General features: G+C 39.6%; 1 protein-coding gene across 5 annotated transcripts in view; it reads left to right on the top strand.

The window, feature by feature from the left end:
- The window catches only part of Scaf4 (SR-related CTD associated factor 4), a 71,726-nt gene that overhangs the window by 20,927 nt on the left and 28,509 nt on the right, over positions 1–22,290 (top strand). For all 5 annotated transcript variants that reach the window (XM_045149723.1, XM_045149725.1, XM_045149722.1 and 2 more), the window contains exons 2-9: positions 5,391–5,474; positions 6,436–6,480; positions 9,882–10,043; positions 14,319–14,454; positions 15,262–15,401; positions 16,091–16,267; positions 20,597–20,826; positions 21,146–21,251. In XM_045149723.1, the coding sequence (XP_045005658.1) occupies positions 5,391–5,474; positions 6,436–6,480; positions 9,882–10,043; positions 14,319–14,454; positions 15,262–15,401; positions 16,091–16,267; positions 20,597–20,826; positions 21,146–21,251 (1,080 nt within the window). The remainder of the gene's footprint in view (positions 1–5,390; positions 5,475–6,435; positions 6,481–9,881; positions 10,044–14,318; positions 14,455–15,261; positions 15,402–16,090; positions 16,268–20,596; positions 20,827–21,145; positions 21,252–22,290) is intronic.

The following is a 22,290-nucleotide window of genomic DNA, read 5'->3' as shown; positions in this document are numbered from 1 at the left end:
AGGCTGACCTGGAATTTACTATGTAATCTCAGGGTGGCTTTGAACTCATGGTGCCTTCCAAGTGCTGGGATTAGAGGCCAGCTATTTTTAAAAATATTTTATTTTTATTTTATTTATTTGACAGAGAAAGAGGGAGTGAGAGAGAGAGAGAATGTGTGGGTCCATCAGGGCCTCCAACCCCTGCAAACAAACTCCAGACACATGTGCCCCCTTGTGCAGCTAGCTAATGTGGGTCCTGGGAATAGAACCTAGAATGGATGAATAAGGGTGTTACTATGGTTTAGAAAGGCTAGTGAGTTTGCCCAGAGTCCTCTATGGCTGGCCCAGATTTAAAACCAGGTCTTACTGATTCATCACAATGTCTGGTGTTCTTCTAGATTAGATTTTGGTGGAATTGTACTATCTTATAGTTTATAGGCTTCATGTTTAAAGCTGATAGTCCCCCCACTCCTTGAGGTTTGTTGACTGAGATTGGATGTTGATCAAAAATAACCAGTATGAATTAATCTTGTTGAGAGAGTCGCATGTGGCCTCTTACTCCCTATATAGCCAAGGATGATCTTCAGTTTTGATCTTCTCCCTATTACCTCATTACAGGCATGTGGGACCAATTTCCAACAATTTTTCATAGCTTATCTACTTGGTATATGCTGTTATGTTTGCTCTAAGCTAGTTTTTTTTTTTTTTTTGGTAGAAATAATGCTTTTATACCCCCCCTCTAAAGTTTGTGCATAAGAATGTTATTAATGGGGTATAGGGATTTATATTATTGACAGGTGATCCAACCAGTAGTCAGTTTGGGGCCTTATTTTCTTCAGTCTAAAATAATAGAATTTTGAGCCAGGTGTGGTAGTGTATGTCTTTAATCCCAGCACTTGGGAGGCACGGTAAGAATGTCTTAATTTCAGACTCAGATACAAGTTCGAAGAGCAGGACTTAAATTAGCTGTAAAGTGTTATGCATACCCTGTGGAAGCATCCCTCATTTCAGGGTCTCATTTTCCTGCCAGCTCTCCTGGTTTGGAAATTGTTTGCCTTGTGCATGGTGTCCTTTGTGCCTTCAATGATTGTGTCTGAACACTGTACAGTCTTCCTTTCTCTTGCCTTCCCTTACCAATATAGTATAGCATCTATTTACCTAGCATTTACATTTATTAGGTATTACAAGTTGTCTAGATATAACTAAAAAGTATATGAGAGGATATTCAGAGGTAATATGCAAATTCTACACCATTCATGTAAAAGACCTGAGTATGAGAGGGTGTCTTGGAAACTGTTACATAAAAGCAAGTGCATTTGCCTGTAAGTGCTATGCTATATTATTTTGTACCTTATTCTGGTAAAGAAGAAAGAGAAAGAAAGAAAGAAAGAAAGAAAGAAAGAAAGAAAGAAAGAAAGAAAGAAAGAAAGAGAATTACCAGTACTTAAATTATTTTCACAATTTTTAGCCTCTAGTTTGAAACAGCAATATTCTCTATTATCCCCTGATTTTTTATTTCAGCATAACTATGTGGTGGTAATAATTAATAGCTAACAATTCTTGGCATTTGTCTTGTGCTGGGTGCTGCACTATTTTATTTGTATTGTGTGGGTTTCATTATTAATCTTCCTTAAATACGTGTGAGCTGTTAATTACATTGTACAGATGAAGAAACATGCTTAGACTTGACCAGCAGCTGAGCCAGGATGTCCTGGGCCTGTGTTCTGACCATGACTAATATATTATGAAATCTATAATCAAAATCTTAAGACTGTCACAAAACTAATTCTTACTCTTCTGATTATTGAGCCATTATCAGTAACCTTTATAGTTAGCTATTTTGTTTAAGGTTATTAAATTGCAGTTTTGCTATCCATGAGGCAAGAAAAAGACAAACTAATAATAAATCATTTACATCAGTTAATTTAAAGTAATTGGCTTTAGAATGATTTCCTGGTACTTTAGAATAAGAAAAACAATCTGTACATAAATAGAATACAACTGAACAGTATATGTATTTAAAAATATTTTTTCATTTTTAAACTTATATTTTGAGGCAAGGTTAGCCTTGAACTTGTCATCTACTGGTTTTTTCATTATACAGAATACTGGCTATTTAAAGCTCTCCCTCATGTCCTGAGATAATAGAGATCTAAAAATATTGTGTTTGTTAATGAGTCTTATGAAATTGAAGCTTAATTGCTTTTGAATAGTCCAATCAGTGTTTGATCATTTAAACTTCGTTGATAGGTGTTTTTTTGTTTGTTTGTTTGTTTTTGTAGTGCTGGAATCAAAATAGGGTCTTGCATATATTCCTAGACCCCATATTACTTTTCTGGTCATTATGACAAAATATCTGACACTTTCAGGAAGGAAAACTATTTTTGGCTAAGATTTCAGAGGGTTTCTCTGTAACACTGAAGGCCTGATGTAGCAGCCCACTTCATGGCAGTGGGAACATGTAGGGAGCCTGTTCACATCACAGCAGACTGGGAAGCAAAATGAGGAGAACCTTCAAAGGCTCATCCTGCTTACTCGGCGGTCCAACCACCAGCCAGTACCCACATTGCAAAGGCTCCAAGGCCTCCCAATAAAGCTCTGCCAGCTGAGAAATATTCAAAACTGAGTTGTTAGGGAAAGAGGGGATCATTTCAAATCCAAACCATAATATCATCTCTATTCCCCCACGAAGGTATCATAGTCATTGCCATAATGAAGGACCATTTATGCACCAAAAGTTAACATTAAGTATTGTATTGCAATATTGCACTTTCAAAAGCTTCTGTGTGTTGTAGGCACTTAATTATCAGGTACCGAATGTTTTCTGATTTCTAGGCTTCCACTTTCTTCTGGTGTTCCCTGCTCTGACACCATGGATTTTTTTTCCCCCTTTGTTTTCCTAGCTTCTGCTGTACTTTCTTCACTAAAGATGCATGTGTTTCTAGCATGGACTTGTTTTATATTTTGAAGATCTGTATTTGTGACTACTTGGATATTCAGTTTGAACTATAGTCAGTATGTTTTTGTCATCACTGAATCAGTTCAATAATAATTCAGCTACAATTCTTTGGTCAATGGTCTTGAATAAATTAGCCAGTATGTAGCATTGTCTAAGAGTATAAATCCACTATCAAAAAGTGTCAACTTCTGGGCTGGAGAGGTGGCTTAGCGGTTAAGCGCTTGCCTGTGAAGCCTAAGGACCCCAGTTCGAGGCTCGCTTCCCCAGGTCCCACGTTAGCCAGATGCACAAGGGGGCGCACGCGTCTGGAGTTTGTTTGCAGAGGCTGGAAGCCCTGGCGCGCCCATTCTCTCTCTCTCCCTCTATCTGTCTTTCTCTCTGTGTCTGTCACTTTCAAAATAAATAAATAAAAAATTTAAAAAAAAAAGTTAGATGTGTTTCTCTTTCTTTAAAAAAAAAAAGTGTCAACTTCAGAACTGACAGTTTTACTTGGCCGGCATCAAAAACCTGTTTGTTTTTGAGATAGGATCTTACTCTGGCCTAAGCTGATCTGGCACTCTGTAGTTGAGGCTGGCCTCAAACTCACAGTGATCTCTTACCTCTGTTTCCCAAGCACTGGGATTAAAGGTGTTCCTTTTTTTCTTTTTGAGTGTCATCTGTAAACACATTCTCAATGTGATTAAAGAAAGCAAGAATGCACCGTGCCTTTCTGATGCTTGCAAAAGGTATGCAGATATTGGTCCCCTCATTTCTTTTTTATTTATTTATTTTTGAGGTAGGGTCTTACTCTAGCTCAGACTGATCTGGGTGGCCTTGAACTCAGCAATGATCCTGCCTCAGCCTCCCAAGTGCTGGGATTAAAGGCATGTGCCTCCACACCGGCCCCTAATTTCTTTGTTAGGGTTCTCTACTTAGTCTTTTATTTGATTATTGGCTATACTGCTATATGGCAGAATCTACACTAGTTTATAAAATTAATTATTACAGAAAAATTCTACCTTTTCCTCTCTAGTGTCTCCAGTCTTTATGCGGATTACATCTGCCATTCTGTCTGTTTTCTAAAGTAGCTGTCACTGGATCTGTAGACCCTTTATAGCCATAGTTTTCAGAAGCTTCGAAGTTGTAAATTCCTGTGCTATGCTGGCAGGTAGGGCTATTTATTTATGGAAGAGAAGAAGGAAAACAGAGGAAGAGAATTTGTGTCCCAAGGCCACATGCCTCTGCAAATGAACTTCAGACACATATACCACTTTGTATATGGCTTTATGTGGATATTAGGGGACTGAACCTGGGTTGACAAGTTTGCAAAGAGCCTTGAACCACTGAGCCACCTCCTGAGCCCCAATAAAAGCTTCTTAATAGCAGTATTTTTATCTTTTTGGGTTTTTATCGAAGTAGGTTCTCGCTATACTCTAGGCTGAACTGGAATTCACTCTGTTAGCTGCAAGCTGGCCTCAAACTCAGGATCCTCTTGACTCAGTCTCCCCAGTTTTGGAACTAAAGGTATACACCATTATACACATCAGTTATTTATAATCTCTATAGCTCATTGTTAATACCTTGGTGGGGTTTAAACCTTTGTGGAAAAAAGAATATTAATGTGTGTTGTAGACTTAGGTTGCCTGATTACTGTTAAGATTCAGTAAATTTGATACTTTTTTGGTATTGTCTTTTAATAATGGGCTGGTTTTATTTGTATCTAAATAAAGAAAATTGAAAATTGGAATTCCTACACCAGCATCATCGACGCTTGGAACTTTATGATAGCATTTTAAATTTATTCCTTGATTTTATAAATTATTGAAAGTTCTCCAAAATACTGGATTAAGATTTAGATGGAAATGACATTACATATTGACATTCTTACTGTTGCTACATTCAGCCCAGGAACATAATTTTTGAGTCCTTTGATAAAGATGTGTTATGTTAGAAGCTAAAAAAAATTTTTTTCTTTGGATTTGTCTTGTTTTGTTTTTTTGAGCTAGGTTCTTACTGTCTAGCTCGGCTGACCTGGGATTCATGATAGTCTTAGGGTGGCCTCGAACTCAAATTGATCCTCTTACCTCTTCCTCCTGAGTGCTGGGATTAAAGGTTTGCGCCACCACACCTAGCTGGTTTTGGGGGCGTGGGTTTTGAGGTAAGGTCTCACTCTAGCTCAGACTGACCTGGAATTCACTATGTAGTCTCAGGGTGGCCTCGAACTGACAGCAATCCTCCTACCTCTGCTTCCCAAGTGCTGGGATTAAAGGCGTGCACCACCATACCTAATACGCCGTTTTCCTGTTGTCTCCTAAGTGATGATAAGGATATGTAGGAAAATTCATAATTTTTACTTACTTGTCAGTTTAATTTCTGTTCCAGAGGTTTGTTTCTTAGCTGTTAGAATGAAAAATCTTATTGAACAAGAGAATTGACCTTGTTTTTTAACCTTTTTTTTTTCTTGTTTTTAAAGCTCTTTTCACTTATGGATATGAAACCTCCCATCTCTAGAGCCAAGATGATTCTCATCACTAAAGCTGCTATTAAGGCTATTAAGGTAAGAATATGATAAAAATGCTTACTTTTAAAAAGCTGTTCAATTTTTTAAACAGTTGTAAAGCATGAAAATTTATTTTGTGGATTAGTTTAGACTTGAATCAAAGGGCAGTAATAAACTGTTGCTGAAGGTTCATGGTAATACTGTACATTTGCATTGTAGCATATTTCTTCAAAGCATTTTGTCTTTATTTTGTTCATATGAGTTGCTATTACTAGCTGACAACTATTAATCTATTTTATTTTATTTTTTTAATTTATTTGAGAGAGACAGACACAGAGAAAGACAGGTAGAGGGGGAGAGGGAGAATGGGCGCACCAGGGCTTCCAGCCACTGCAAACGAACTCCAGACGCGTGCGCCCCCTTGTGCATCTGGCTAACGTGGGACCTGGGGAACCGAGCCTCGAACCGGGGTCCTTAGGCTTCACAGGCAAGCACTTAACCGCTAAGCCATCTCTCCAGCCCTTTATTTTTATTTTTGAGAGAGGAGAGAATGGACACACTAGGGCCCTTAGCCACTGCAAGTGAACTCCAGATGCACATACCACCTTGTGCATTATGTGGGTACTGGGGACTCAAACCTGGGTTCTTAGGCTTCACAGGAAAGTGCCTTAACTGCTAAGCCATCCCTCCACCCCTGAAATTAAATGTTTTAACCAAGCCCACACTTTAATATTATGTAAGTTTTGCTTTTTCCCTTGGTCTCATTCCATTGTTCTTTCATAATATCTAATATCTTCTGTTCGGAGGAAAACTTTGTAATTTTTGTTTGGGCTATTTCCATTCTGTCAAGTTATTTAGGTTTTTTTTTTTTCCATTTGTTGATATTGGGTTGCTTCTAATGGGTTATTCATTGGTACTGCCTTACTAATTTTTAAATTGCAAATTTCAAGGTTTTAAATACTTTCTTTAAAGACAATGTAGAAATCAATAAATGACCACAATTTCCTTTTCTTTTCAGCTTTATAAGCATGTAGTTCAAATAGTAGAAAAATTCATCAAAAAGGTAATTTAAACTTATTATGTATATTTCTTCATTTACTTGTAAATTATAATTTAGATTTTCATTTCTAAAGTCACTTTACAAACAAGTAGTTACTGAAGATTGTTTTCAGTCCCTAGAAGTTTGGCTGTTTTCAAAGTAGGCTTTCACTCTAGTCCAGGCTGGCCTTTAACTCAATGTGATCCTCTGCCTCGGCCTTTGCTTCGACAAAGAGAATGGGAGCACCAGGACCTCCAGTTGCTGCCAACAAATTCCAGATGCATTTGCCACTTTGTACATCTGGCTTTATATGGGTACTAGGGATTCAAACTCAGGTCATTAGGTTTTGTAAACAAGTGCTTTGACCACCAAGCCATGTCTGCAGTCCCCAGCTTTAGAAGTTTATTTATTTATTATTTTCTTTAAAAATATTTTTTTTGTTTATTTATTTGGGAGAGACACACAAGGAGAGAGAGAGAATGAATGAGAATGGGTGCACCAGGGCCTTTAGCCACTGCAAATGAACTCCATATACATGCACCATGTTGTGCATGTGGCTTATGTTGGTCCTGGGGAATCAAACCAAGGTCCTTTGGCTTTGCAGGCAAACACCTTAACCACTAAGCCATCTCTCAAGCCCTATTTTTTTGTGTCTTTTTGAGGTAGGGTCTCACCCTAGCCCAGGCTGACCTGGAACTCACTATGTAGTCTCAGGGTGGCCTTGAACTTGTGGCGATCCTCCTACCTTTGCCTCCCAAGTGCTGGGATTAAAGACATGAGCCACCATGCTCAGCTTTTTAGAAGTTTTAAAATAATTTCCCCCCTTAACACTGCCATTAATTTATTTGTAAGAGCATGTGTGTCACACTTGACAATGGTTTGTAGTCTTTGGGCAGGACCCGCCTGAGCCTTTGTCCTTTGCCCCATCTACTATGTTGACATTTAAGTCCCCCTTCGAGCATTTCCAGTGAGGTTACTTTGTAAAGCTTTCCCAACTTTCCCTTGTTGCCATCAGAATGAAACTGAATTTTTTTCATGTTTTTATATATTCCCATGCCTGGGGTAGGGGGTATGGGTACACCATGACCTCTTGCTACTGCAAAGAAATGCCAGATGCTTGTGCCACATTTTTGTGTCTGGCTTACATAGATGCCAAGGAATTGAACCTGGGCTTAGCAGGCTGGGCAAACAAGTGCCTTTATGTTCCGAGTCTTCTTAGCCTCAAGAATGAAACTCTTAGTTCTGCAGTTAGTGTGTTGTCTTCACTTGTGTAATTGGCCTACTTCTTAATAGAGAACCGAGACTGGTTTTGTTTGTTTTATTTCACTTTAAATTTGTCCTTTTGAACCAAGGTCTCGTGGCTCATTCTGGCCTTGATTTGCTGGGTACCCAAGGCTGGTCATTCTCTTGCCTCAGGCTCCCAAGTACTGGGATTAGAGACAGGAAGATCCTCTGTACTGGGCTACACGTCTTTTTCTTACTCTACTGATCTGGAGCTCTGCCAAAGCAGCACATACCAGGTGTTTATGTCAGTAGAAGCTTCTTACAATAATATATCAAAGCACAAAGAATTAAATCGGGCCTGGAAAGGTGGCTCAGCTTGGTTAAAGGCACTTGCTTGCAAAGCCTGATGGCCTAGGTTTAATTCCTCAGTACCCCAGTAAAGCCAGATGCACCAAGTGGCACATGGGTCTAGAGTTCATTTGTAGATGCAGGAGGCCTTGGAGTGCCTATTCTCTCCCTCCCTCCCTCTCTCCAATAAATAACTATTTTTTAAAAAAAATAAATTAAATTGGAAGAAGTTTAAATTATGTCCATGCTGCTGCCTCCAAATTTCTATAGTATTTACATTGAGTCTGTCAATGTTTATGTACCCATACATTATAAGAGGATAATGAAGACAGTACTGGCTGTTAACCTGTTTTTTCTACTGAATTATTAAACGTCTCTACAAATTTTTTGTGAGATGCTACCATGGTTTACCCAGCCAATCTCTGTGTACATAAGTATTGCTAACATTTTTCTTTTTCAGTAGCAAAGCTTCATAGAAAAAAAAGTTGCATCTTGTTCTTAACATGAATTCTGGGGCAAAGAATGGTTTAGATCAAACAAGGTTTTGCTTTTGTAGCTAATTTGTCTTCCATACTACTGTCAGAAATGTTTCATTAGTAGTTTATTATTTTTGTCAATTTGATGTCCCTAAAATGACCTCCTCACCTTTTGGTTTTTGTCTGATACTGTATTATATTTTCTCTTTTCTTTTTTGTTTTTATTAGTTTTGTATTCAGCATATACAGTCAGTTTGGTACCATTATTAGGCTCATCTATGACCTACCTCTTCCCCATTGGCCCCTTCTTGTTGAGGTATATGGGTCGTGCATTTGTATAGTAAGCCCACAGTTAGTGGTACAATAAATGTCTCTGCATATCATGACCCAACATGTGGCTCTGACATTCTTTCCTCCCCCTCTTCCGCAAAATTTCCCTGAGCCATGTGGGGTTCATTTTTGGTCTGCTTCAGTGATGAGGTATTGGGGGCCTCTGGGGCTCTGGCTCTCTGATTTGGTAGGCATTGATTTTTCTCTGTGTTGGTCTCCTTCCCCCTTGTGCTGGTATCTGGTTCATCAGGAAAACAGCACCCTTGCTTGTTTGGCCAGTTCTTAGTTTCAGGCGGGGCCCTTTTGAGGTATGATGGGGTGGTGATACTGTATTTTAACAAAAATAAAATTGAAGCCGGGCGTGGTGGCGCACGCCTTTAATCCCAGCACTTGGGAGGCAGAGGTAGGAGGATCACCATGAGTTCAAGGCCACCCTGAGACTACATAGTGAATTCCAGGTGAGCCTGGGCTAGAGTGAGACCCTACCTTGAAAAAACCAAAAAAAATAAATAAATAAAATTGACATACTGGTAAAGATTTTTTAATAATTTAAAGGTTGAAAATTATTGAAGTAGAGAATACCATAGTAAATGAATTTGTATAAAAGGAGATTGAAGCCCAGTGTGGTGGCTCATGCCTATAATCTCAGCACTTCAGAGGTAGAGGTAGGCGGATCACTGTGAGTTCAAGGCCACCCTGAGACTACATAGTGAATTCCAGGTCAGCCTGGGCTAAAGTGAGACTATCTTGAGAAAACAAAATAAATAAAAGCAAATTGATAAGCCTTTTGGAAAGTTCTAGAGAGGAGGAAATAGATAGATCTGAGAAAAGTAAAGTCTTCGGGGGTGGGGGGATCCTCTACAGTGTCAAAGAATAGTAATTCTATAGACATGCAACAAATTGGGTAGCTTAACCAAGTAATTGAGACATTTGAACACTTTGTAAAATAGTCAGTGGGTAGATACATAAGGTTACATAGCTTGAGATTAATGGTTGCCAAATTGTGACTTTATTTTCTTGTACTAACTTTAATCTTTATACTTGCAGTGTAAACCAGAATACAAAGTTCCTGGATTGTATGTAATTGACTCAATTGTGAGACAGTCTCGTCATCAGTTTGGAACTGATAAAGATGTTTTTGGGCCAAGATTCTCTAAAAACATAACTGCTACATTCCAGTATTTATATCTTTGTCCATCTGAAGATAAGGTATAGTTAATAATCAGAATTTTGTGCTTGTTTTTATTTTTATATATTTAACTTCAAGTTATGTGAAGTAAAGTACATTAAAGACCTTCAGATAGTGAAGTTTTGAATTTAAAAAAAATGTCCATATGCTTGCTTTTTATGTTTTATTTTTCAAGATAGGTTTCACCCTAGTCCAGGCCGACCTGGAATTCACTATGTAGTTGTAGTCTCAGGGTGGCCACAAACTCATGTGATCCTCCTACTTCTGCCTTCCGAGTGCTGGGTTTAAAGGCATGCGCCACACACCCAACCTATATATACGCTTGCATTTTAAAAAATTAAAACAAACAAAAAAACATTTTAGCCAGGTATGTTGGTGTACCTCTTTAATCCCAGCACTTGGGAGGCAGAAGTAGGAGGATCACCTGAGTTTAAGCCCAGCCCGAGACCCTACCTCAAAAAAAAAATGTGACAAGGGCTGGAGAGATGGTTTAGCAGTTAAGTCGCTTGCCTGAGAAGCCTAAGGATACAGATTTGATTCTCCAGGTCCCACATAAGCCAGATGCACATGTTGGCGCATTTGTCTGCAGTTTGTTTGCAGTGGCTGGAGGCTCTAGCATGCACTTTCTCCCTGTCTCAAATAAATAAAAATTTTAAAAAATTTTTAAAAAACCCACAAATTTATTTGGAAGGGGAGAGAGACATGTATGCATCAGTTTGTGCATCTGGCTTTTATTAGGCCAGCAGCAGGCTTTGCAAATAAGCACCTTTAACTGTTGAGCTGTATCCCAGCCCCTCATTTTGTTTTTTGGAATGGTAGATTAGCATGCTCTCTGTGCAAGGAATTTTGTACTATTAAAATACATAAGGAAACTAAACTTACAGAATCAAAGAGTGGTGTTGTAGTTGGAAAGAGGAAGGGGAAATAAGTTGTTGATCAATACGTGTAAAGTTTAACTGAGTCAAGATAAGTAAGTTCTGGAGATCCACACAATAACATGGTATTTATAATTAGCAGTTATGTGTTAGGATAGAGTTCATGTTGAATGTTCTCACCCCAGCAAACTTAAAAGGGTACATTTTAAAAGTATCATAGTGCATTAAAAATAAATAAGCCACTGCAAGCTTACATGTGTGTGCACATCTATAATTCCAGCACTTGGAAAATGGCTGTATGAGGATAATTCCACGCCAGCCTGGACTACAAAGATGTGCTTGTATGGTTGAATGATGATGAAATTCTTTAGTAAGAAGAAATTGTTCATTTGTGATTTATTCCAGACTGGCCAGTAATTATATTTCCCAACACAAGCACCCACATGCACACACACTAGAGCATAAGTGGTATTCAACATATATGAGATTTTACAATGTGTAGTGTAGAGAGGTAGGAAAACATTACAGATACAACCTGACGGGGCTCTAAATAGGTGTGGGAATTACACAGGTAAGCTTATCGTCAAAAGGCACTCAGATCCGTGACCTTCTACTTTAGTTTCCTTGTACCAAAAGAAATTAGGAAACAGAGGTTGATGTAGAAAGTGGATTTTGTTTTTTTGTTTTTCAAGGTAGGGTCTCACTCTGGCCCAGGCTGACCTGGAATTCACTATATAGTCTCGGGGTGGCCTCAAACTCATGGTGATCCTCCTACCTCTGCCTCCCAAGTGCTGGGTAGAAAGTGGATTTTATTTACAGTTTAGCCAAATCAAGGAGGGAAAACATTTCTATGATCCCTGTGGCAGTTGTAAACTTTATAGAAAATGAGTAAGACAGAAGCCAGAAGCTGCATAGTTTTACTGGGAGACAATTTAACCAGCCCTTTCCTGGGTAAGCCTGTTGGGCCTCAGATGGCCTCCATTCTCAGCGAGGAAGCATACTTTAGAATTTAGAGTATCTCTTCTGCTCTACCAGACTCCCACCTGCTCTTGTCAGCATGAGGTCATAGATACAGTATCACAATAATGAAGAATGGGGATACAGACACAACAGGAACATATAATTTGGGATGTTATAATAAATTCTGTTTATATTCTTAGTACTTTTGTGGGGGATGGAGAAATATATTTTTTAAAGCTATAAAGCTATAGCGATGAATAACATTTTGTCTGAATCTCCTTCATATTTATTTGGCTACAAAACATGTTACCATTTAGTTGTAGGCCAATTTCTTAAAATACTGGGGTTTTGTTTTGTTTTGGGGTTTTTTTTTTGCTGTTATTTGTTTTTGTTTGTTGTTTTGTTTTTTTGAGATGGGGTTTTACTATATTGCCCAGAGCAGCCTTGAGATTCGAATCATCTCTCCTGAGTGCTGGGATTTCATGCAGGTGCAACCACATTCAGCAGTTTCTTCAGCATTTTAACTGTACTAATCATTGTGGAAAAAATTCTTTAAAAATATTGTTTTTTGGGGGGGGTGTCTGCCTGGAGAGGTGGCTTAGGTTAAAGTACTTGCCTGTGAAGCCCAAGAACCCAGGTTCGATTCCCCAGTACCCATGTAAGCCAGATGCACGAAGTGGCACATGCTTCTAGAGTTTATTTGCAGTGGCTAGAGGCCCTAGCGTGCCCATTCTGTCTTTCTCTCCTTTCTCTCTCTCTCTCTCTCTCGCTCTCTCGCTCTCTCTCTCTCGCTCTCTCGCTCTCTCTCTCTCTCTCTCTCTTTCCTTGCAAATAAATGAATATTGGTTTTTGTGGATGGATTTCTTTGTAATTATCAGTAAAAACTAGTAAAAAAAAAAAATCAAGCTATTGATTTTATTTATTTATTTTTTTTTTTTTGGTTTTTCGAGGTAGGGTCTCACTCTAGCCCAGGCTGACCTGGAATTCACTATGGAGTCTCAGGGTGGCCTTGAACTCACAGAGATCCTCCTACCTCTGCCTCCCAAGTGCTGGGATTAAAGGCGTGCGCCACCATGCCCGGCTTGATTTTTTTTAAATGCATTTGTTTGAGAGAGTGTATGGACAATCCAGCACCTTTTGCAAGCAAACTCGGGATGCTTTATGCCACTTTGTGCATCTGGCTGTATATGGGACCCGGGGAATTGAACCCTAGGCCATCAGACCTTTCAAGCATGTACTTTTAACCACTGAACTGTCCCTCTAGTTTCCCACTAATACATTTATTATTTGTTATTTGTATATTCTGTTTATGTTCCTTTGTTTATATTTTACCCATTGAAGAAAAGCTAAGTGGAGTCATTTAGCTGGGTAATAATTCTGATGAATTTTATTGTTTATGAAACAGTACAGAAAACATTAACCTAGGAAGGTTTTCTTTCTTTTTAAATTCATTTATTTATTTAAGAGAGATGCACACAGATAGAGAATGGGTGTGTCAGGGCCTCTAGGTACTCTAGATGCATGTGCCACCTTGTACATCTGGCTTATGTGGGTTTTGGGGAATTGAACTTGGGTCCTTAGGCTTCACAGGCAAGTACTTTAATCGCTAAGCCATCTCTCTAGCTCTTTCTTTTTTAATATTTTAATGTTTTTATTTATATAATTTATTGATTTAGAGAGGGATGGAGAAAGAGGCGGGGAGAGGGAATAGAATAGGTACGCTAGTGCTTCTAGCCACTGCAAACGAACTCCAGACACATGTGCCATGCCACCTCATGCATATGGCTTACGTGGGTACTTGTAAATCAAATCTGGGTCCTTAGCCTTAACTGCTAAGCCATCTATCCAGCCTCCTTTTTTTTTTTTTTTTCTTCCCAAGGTATGGTCTCATTCTCTTAACTCAGGCTGACCTGGAATTCACTATGTATCCTCAAGGTGTCCTCGAACTCATGGTGATCCTCCTACCTGTGCCTCCTGAGTACTGGGATTAAAGGCGTGCACTACCACGCCTGGCTTCTTTTTTATTTATTTGTTTGTGAGTGACAGAGAGAGAGAGAATATGGGTGCACCAGGGCCTCCAGCCACTGCAAATGAACTGCAGATGCGTGCACCCCCTTGTGCATGTGGCTAATGTGGGTCCCGGGGAATGGAGCCTAGAACTGGGGTCCTTAGACTTCATAGGCAAGTGCTTTAACTGCTAACCTCTCTTTCCAGCCCCTCTTTTTTAAAATCAGAGATATAGCTGGTCATAGTGGTACATGCCTTTAATTCCAGCACTCAGGATACAGAGGTAGGAGAATCGCTGTGAGTTCAAGGCTACTGTAAGACCACATACTAAATTCCAAGTCAACCTGGGCTAGAGGGAGACCCTATCTTAAAAAACAAAACAAAATGAAAATCAAAGATATAATTATTTTGTAAATATTTATTGGTATGTTCATGTTTTCTTACATATAACAGAGTAAAATAGTCCGTGTGCTGAATCTTTGGCAAAAAAATGGAGTGTTCAAAATTGAAATTATTCAACCACTTTTGGATATGGCAGCCGGAACCAGTAATGCTGCTCCAGTGGCAGAAAATGTAACCAATAATGAAGGTACAGTTAAGTGTGTATGAGCTTAGGTAATGGCATAGATTTGTTCAGTTTCATGTCTGTATTGGCTTCCTAGAGGAAGAAGACTTGAGTCATATCCTAGGTACAGTTTTTCTTACAATCCTTAAAAAAATATTTATTTATTTATTTGAGAGAGAGTCAGTGGGGTCAGAGAGAATAGGCACTCTAGAGACTCTTGTTCCTACATACAAACTCCAGACACATGCACCACCTTGTGCATCGGCTTTACGTGGGTAGGAGGGAATCAAACCTGTACCAGTATGCTTTGCAAGCAAGCATCTTTAACTACTGAGCCATCTATCCAGCCCTATAATTCTTATTTCTAATAGAGAGATGGCTCAGCATGTAAGAACACTTCTTGTGCAAGCATGGCCTGAGAGACCACTGGAGTTGGACCCACATAAGTGTCTGGGTGTGGCCATGCACATCTGTTATCCCAGTCTCATGGGGAGTAGAGACCTGAGAATTAGGAGGTAACAAAGGTGGGTAGCAACAAAAATCACAAGCTAAATGATCAGTAAGAGACTCCAGCAGGGTCAGAAGAGCAATGGAGCTCAATATTCAACATTCCTCTTTACTCCAGTAGCAAAGGCAAGCACATGAGGGGCCCCATAGGCACATAGAGGTCCCTACACCACGCAAACGCAAGCAAAACTCAGTGAATGAATAAAAATATACTTGTTTGATGTAACCTCACATTAAACTGGACTGAACTTTGTATAAGCAAAGGAGTTTAAAAAAGGAAACATTAATGGTTTTTTAAGCCTTTAATGCCTTTTGCTGTTTCAGGCTCACCTCCACCTCCAGTGAAAGTTTCTTCTGAACCTCCTCAGGCCACTCCAAACTCAATACCTACTGTGCCACAGTTACCTAGCTCTGATGCTTTTGCTGCTGTGGCTCAGCTGTTTCAGACAACTCAAGGCCAACAGGTAAGCCACTTACATGGGTTTGGTACTCTTGGTACTTGTGTTTCCCCTTCCTGATCTGTAAGAACTTAAAGAAAAAAAAAAAAGTCTGCTTTTTGACTAGAATAGCTCTCACTAGGAAGGTAATGACTTAACCAAGGGTAAGGAAAGTATGTGAAATGTAAGGAAATAGTAATAACTCTTTGAAAGAGAAATTTAAAGTACTTTAACAACAGGTGGTGGTGCATTTCATATTACAGAGTGAAGCCTGGTGTAGTGGCACACACCTTTAATCCCAGTACTTGGGAGGTGGATCCTGTGAGTTTGAGGCCACCATAAGACTACACAGTGAATTCCAGGCTACCCGGGGTGGAGTGAAACCCTACCTCGAAAAACAAAGACGAAAGAAAAAAAAAAAGAAAAATTCATTTTTTTTTCCTGTATTTTAATTCATGTACTTTCTCTTCTCTGACCCTTGTTTTCTGTGTTTGGAGTTGTTGGCATGTATTTTTCACCTTGAGTAGTGCACGCTGTCTTAATATTCACTCACAACTTAATCATTAGTTATTTAAAAGGTGGATTTTCCCCCCACAGGTTACTTAGTGCCTGTCCTATTTTCAGTTACTTTGAAGTTTTTTTTTAATTTCTTTTGTAAAATAACATTTAATGATACTATGTTGTTGAGTGGTTTATCAGTTTTCCCATTCTTTAAGCTTCAGCAGATCCTTCAGACTTTTCAGCAGCCTCCAAAACCACAGTCTCCCGCCCTTGACAATGCTGTGATGGCTCAGGTTCAGGCTATCACGGCTCAGTTAAAGACAGCTCCTACACAGCCACCTGAGCAAAAACCTGCTTTCCCCCCACCTGAGCAAAAAACTGCATTTGACAAGGTATGCTTCTCTCACATCACCCACTCCAGTCCTCGCTACTCGCCCTGGGTTGTGGGCATTACCTCCTCTGGGCACTGCTTGTGGTTTCACTGCTTTCCTTCCTCAGCATCAAAGTGTGGGTGGTTTTTCCTAGTTGCAGATGTAATCGAGAACACATGCTCACTACAAAAATTTCTGTGGAATAAAGACAAGTGAATAGAAGGAAATTCTTCCTTGTCTCTTCTCCCTTCCCCCAGTACTTGGAAAGTGCCACTGTAGCATTGTTAGGATTTTTTACAATTAATATATTATTATATATGCTTTTCTTTAATTGGTCACAAAACACTGTCTCTCCATTGTACCGTTAACAAACGTCGTTAAAACTACATTCTCTACAAAAGTTTAATAGTAGTCCATTACATGGGCACATTAGAATTTAGCCGGTCCCGTACTGGTAGACATTGATCTATAAACTTTAGTTTCCATATTTTTTGTTTGTTTATTTAGTTATTCATTTATTTATTTTGGTTTTTCGAGGTAGTGTCTCAATGTAGCCTAGATTGACCAGGAATTCACTATGTCATCTCAGGGTGGCCTTGAACTCATGGCTATTCTCCTACCTCTGCCTCCCAAATGCTGGGATTAAAGGTGTGTGCTACCACACTAGACTAGTTACCATATTTAAATATATATATATATATATTTACTTACTTGAGAGACAGAATATATGAAAATGGGCACTCACCAGGGCCTCCTACTGTTGCAAATGAACTCCAGACACATGGGCCAGTTTCTTTATCTGGCTTTATGTGGTACTGGTGAATTGTACCCAGGCCATCAGGCTTTGCATGTGCCTTTAGCCATTGAACCATCTCTCCATCCCTTAGATTTTTAATGTGAGACCCCTTGGTTCAAGTGTCTTTCAGCTATTCAGTGGACCTTATGATTTGTTCGTTAGGTACTATCTTTTGGTCTAGCTGTGATGACACACCTGACAGAACAACTTAAAGGAAAGATTTACTTGGGGTCATGGTTTCAGGACTTGGTCCATAGTTGCTTAGGCAGAAAAATAAAGCAGCATGTAAATGAGACCTGGACAAGGTATTTCCCATGTGTCTTTTTTTTTTTTTTTCTTCTTTTTTTAAAGACATAGTGCTTCACTCTAGCCCAGGCTGACCTGGCATTCTCTATGTAGTCTCAGTCTGGTCTTGAACTTTCAGCAGTCCTCCTACCTCTGCATCCTGATTAAAGGCTTGCGCCACCATGCCCAGCTGGTACTTCCCTTTTTGTTCGTTTTTTTCCAGTTAGGGTCTGTCTCACTCTAGCCCAGGCTGACCTGTATTTCACTATGTAATTTCAGGCTGGTCTCGAGCTCACGGCAATCCTCTTGCCTCTGCCTCCCAAGTATTGTTATTTGAACCATAACAACCACGTTTAAGAACTTGTTATTGAGGATATAGAGGTTTTTTGTTTCTGGTGAACCAAGGAGTTTATTGGGATTACTTGCAGAGCAGGGTGAGGGGTTGCTTATAAGAGCAGTGGATGACTCAAAGGCAGCTTCAACACCAGAAAGCGTATCCAAGCATAGGTGAAGACTCAGGGAAGCTGCATCTCTCTAGCACACTGCACAACCTGAAGACAGGTCAATCGAAAAGTCTTTTCCCATAGCGGACAGCATCAGGGCTCTGAGATGAACTTCGAGACCAGGCACAGTTATGGAGGAAGGAATATTTATTGAGCCTTACAGATGCAGTTGAAGTTCCATAATGGCAGATGCTGACCTGCTTTAACAGACCCAAGCAGAGAGAGAGAGAGAGACCACAAGCCAAATCCCAAAAGCCACCCCACGAATAAGCGTACTTCAGGAACTCCAAACACTTTGTTTATCTTTAGACTGGAATTGCAAATCCACCAGCACACCTTAGGGCTGGAATCCGCCCACTGACACTTTCTCCAGCCAGCTGAATAAACTATAAATCCACTGAATAAATGGAATCTATTGGGGGCATGTCTTAAAAAACTACCACACTGAGCTGGAGAGATGGCTTAGCAGTTAAGCGCTTGTCTGTGAAGCCTAACAACCCCGGTTCGGGGCTTGATTCCCCAAGACCCACGTTAGCCAGATGCACAAGGGGTCGCGCGTGTCTGGAGTTCATTTGCAGGGGCTGGTGGCCCTGGTACACCCATTCTCTCCCAACCCCCCCCCCCCGCCACTTTCTCTCTGTCACTCTCAAATAAATAAAATAATCAGAAAAAATTTTTTAAATAAAAATAAAACTACCACACTTCAGGATAGGGTGAGGATACAGATTTGCCATGCATACACTGCTCAGACTTTAACCCAGGCATCTCTACTTTGGTCTCTGTTCATTTTTCTTATTAGCGTTATGATTATATGAAAATGTTTTTTTTTTTTTCAGTTTTATAGTACAAAAGTGTGAAAATCATATTTGGTTTCATAATCCCTAAAATTTCTGATTCTTAGTAAGGTAATGGAACTTTATTGACAGTAATTCAAATTAATAGTCCATGTGGTAGGTAAACGGCAATTTCCACTACTCTGTTTTCATGATTTATTAATAACTGATGAAAAGGAGGTTGGATATATTTTGGAGTGAAAAAAGAATAAATACTTTCTTGTGAGGGTTCCTAACACAGAGAACGGTAAAGCAGAAAGAAGCAGCTCCTCACTGCTTTGAAAATATATGTTTGCGTACACACCTGTTAACATGCATAATTGAACATAAATTCTTGCATGTTTTGTGTATCAGTCTACTGTGTTTTGGTTTAGAAATCTTTCCATACCTGTATTAAAAAGAATACTTAGCTGGGTGTGATGGTCCCAGCACTGGGATGCAGAGGTAGAAATTACTATGAGTTCAGGGTTAGCCTGGACTACAGCAAGGCCACACCTCAAAAAACAGTAAATAGGGCTGGAGAGATGGCTTAGTGGTTAAGCGCTTGCCTGTGAAGCCTAAGGACCCCGGTTCGAGGCTCGGTTCCCCAGGTCCCATGTTAGCCAGATGCACAAGGGGCGCACGCGTCTGGAGTTTGTTTGCAGTGGCTGGAAGCCCTGGCGCGCCCATTCTCTCTCTCTATCTGTGTTTCTATCTGTGTCTGTCGCTCTCAAATAAATAAATAAAAAATTTTTTAAAAATAATAAATAAAATAAAATAAATCGTATGGGAGCTGGTTCAAAGATTGAAGGCACTTGCTTGCGAAGTCTGTCAGCCTGGGTTGACCTAGGTCTGAGCCCCCACCACCTACAAAGAGCCACATGCACATAGTGGCACATGCATCTGGAGATCATTTGAAGTGGCAAGAGGCCCTAGGTTTTTCTATTTATTCCCTTACTCGTCCCTTCTCGCTCTTCCTACCCTTTTCCCCTTCCTTTCAGTTGCATTTGTAGTCTTTTTAGTAGTTCTATATTTTTGTATCTTATATTTTGTTTCTTTAGAATTTCTGGAGTCTATTTGACATAATTTTGAGATAGTTAAATCTTTGTATTTCTGAAAGTAGCCAGTTCATCTTCACTTTCCATGTCTGTTTTTGTCCTACTAAGACCTGTAATTTCATCATCCTAAAGCAGCTGAAGTAGCATACATCTTGTGCTAGGGTTTTTATGCATGCTAAACAAGCATTCTACCACTGAGCTATATTCTCCAGCACAGTTGTATCAGGTTTGAACTGCTAAAGTAAGCAGGTCAGAAATCTCTTGTAGATTCTTCTCTAAGAGAGAGAGAAAGAGAGGCTGGAAAGATGGCTTAGTGGTTAAGGCACTTGCCTGTGAAGCCTAAGGTCCAAGGTTTGACTTCCCAGGTCCCACAAAAGCCAAATGAACAAAGGGGTGCATGTATCAGGAGTTCATTTGCAGTGGCTGGAGGCCCTTGTGTGCCCATTCTCTCTATCTGCACTCTCAAATAAATAATAAAAAAAATTCTTCTTAATCCAAGACAGTGATTATCTTTGTTACTATTTTGATTTGTAATTTCTTGTGTTTTGTTATTTACCTGAAGAAGGTAACCTGAAAAAGAAATAGTATTTGTTGCACCAGGGTCACAAAGAAGAATTCTGTGCTTTTTTTTCATTTGTCTAGAAATATCTATTCAATCTAATTGCTATTGCAAATATTTCATTTCAGCTTCTTCATAGCTTGTATAATTACCTGGCTTCAAATCAAATAAATACAAGTTTGCTTCATCTCAAAACACTCCAGAGTTGTATTTGTGTAAAAATTGAACCAAGATCTTCCAAACATGGGGGAAAATGAAACAAAAGATGGTGGGGTTATAGCTGATAGCAATCATCTGTAATTGCTGTGAAAATGGATCATTTGCATCCATATTACAGAAGCTGCTTGATAGATTTGATTATGACGATGAGCCAGAAGCTGTGGAAGAATCAAAGAAAGAGGAGGCTGCCGGCATTGCCACTGTAGCCCCTGCTGCTGCAGCCGCCGCTACTGCTGCTGTGGCCACAGCGGCGCCTCCCGCACCCACCATGGCCGCCCCAGTTGCTGTTCCTGCTGTGCCTGTGCCTGTGCCTGCTGCCAGCTCTCCTCCTCCTCCACAGGCACCGTTGTGAGTCTCTTTTTAAATCCTTGACAAATACATAGTTGGTAATAAGTTATAAACACAATCCAAGCAAGCCTTAGGAATAAAAACATTGTTTAGTATACGCATTGATTTCAAATTGTATTATGGGGTTTCTCCTTAATAGAGAGGGTATCTTACTACAGTTAGAACAATGTGTCTTTTACGCTGAAGAGGATATTTAGTGTTTAGACTAATAAATGGTTCTCTAAAATGTTGATCACTAATGATTACTGAGCATCATCCTGTAATATGTGGCTGAAAATCTTAAGTGCTTCTGAACAACAAAGAAAACTCTTCTTTTTAGTGGATTTCCTGGAGATGGCATGCAGCAACCAGCATATGCACAACATCAAAATATGGATCAGTTTCAACCCCGAATGATGGGATTACAAGATCCAATGCACCATCAGGTACAAGCAATTTTCTTGCAACTGAGTCTTTGGTGTTTTGCTTTTTTTTTTAAATTTTCTGAAGTAGGGTCTCATTATTCTAGCTCAGGCTGACCTGGAACTAACTATGTAGTTTCAGGGTGGCCTTGAACACACAATGATCCTCCTACCTCTGCCTGCCAAGTGCTGGGATCAAAGGTGTGCACCACCATTCCCGGCTGCAACTAAGTTTTAATAACTCTACATCTGTTCTACACGGACTCAGACCACTACCATTTAACAGTGTTATTTGCTAAGTAGAACTGCAATTCCAATAAGTTGAATATAAAACTGTTTTGAGTTGCTTTTGGTACTTTTGAGGCAGAGTCTCTTTCTAGCCCAGGTTGACCTGAAACTCACTCTTTAGTCTGTTTGGGCTTTGAACTCATGGTGACACTCCTACCTCTGTCTCTTCCTAATGCTGGGATTATATACCTTACTTGAGCCACCACTCATGACTTGAGTTGCTCTCTATTTATGTTACTTATTTAGAGTTGCAGTTTAAAAAAAAAAAAGGAAAAGATTTATTTCCAGTTTACAGTTTTGAGAAGTTTCATCACTCTGGGAGAATTATGGCAAGAGCAGACATCTGGGATTCACATCAGCCAGGAGGAATCAGCAAGAATGATCTCTGAACACCCAGTGAAGCTGAATTCATTAACCTCAAGGCCCACTCCCACTGACACCTCCTGAAACAAGGCTTCACCACCTTAAGGCTCTGCCACCTGGGAATTGAATGTGTGATTTAATCACACACACATGGGGTTATAGGATACTTTACATTCAAACCTGCACATTCTGTCCCCAGCCTCCGTAGACCCATGGACCATCCCCTGATGCAGTGATACAGTGCATTCAGTCCAGCCTAGAAAGTCTCCATAATCTTTACCAATCCAGCATTCAAAAGTGGAGTTGTTTTTTTTTTTTTTTTTCTAACAAGGTTGTAACATAACATGCTCTTCCAATAATGATAGGTATGTTAGTTAAAATAGCTTAGGAAAAATACAGTTCTATTTTAAAA

The sequence above is a fragment of the Jaculus jaculus genome, chromosome 5 (genome assembly GCF_020740685.1).
Source record: "Jaculus jaculus isolate mJacJac1 chromosome 5, mJacJac1.mat.Y.cur, whole genome shotgun sequence".
NCBI lineage: Eukaryota > Metazoa > Chordata > Mammalia > Rodentia > Dipodidae > Jaculus > Jaculus jaculus.
Note: the sequence above shows the minus strand (reverse complement) of the source record. Positions and strands in the feature narration are given on the sequence as shown.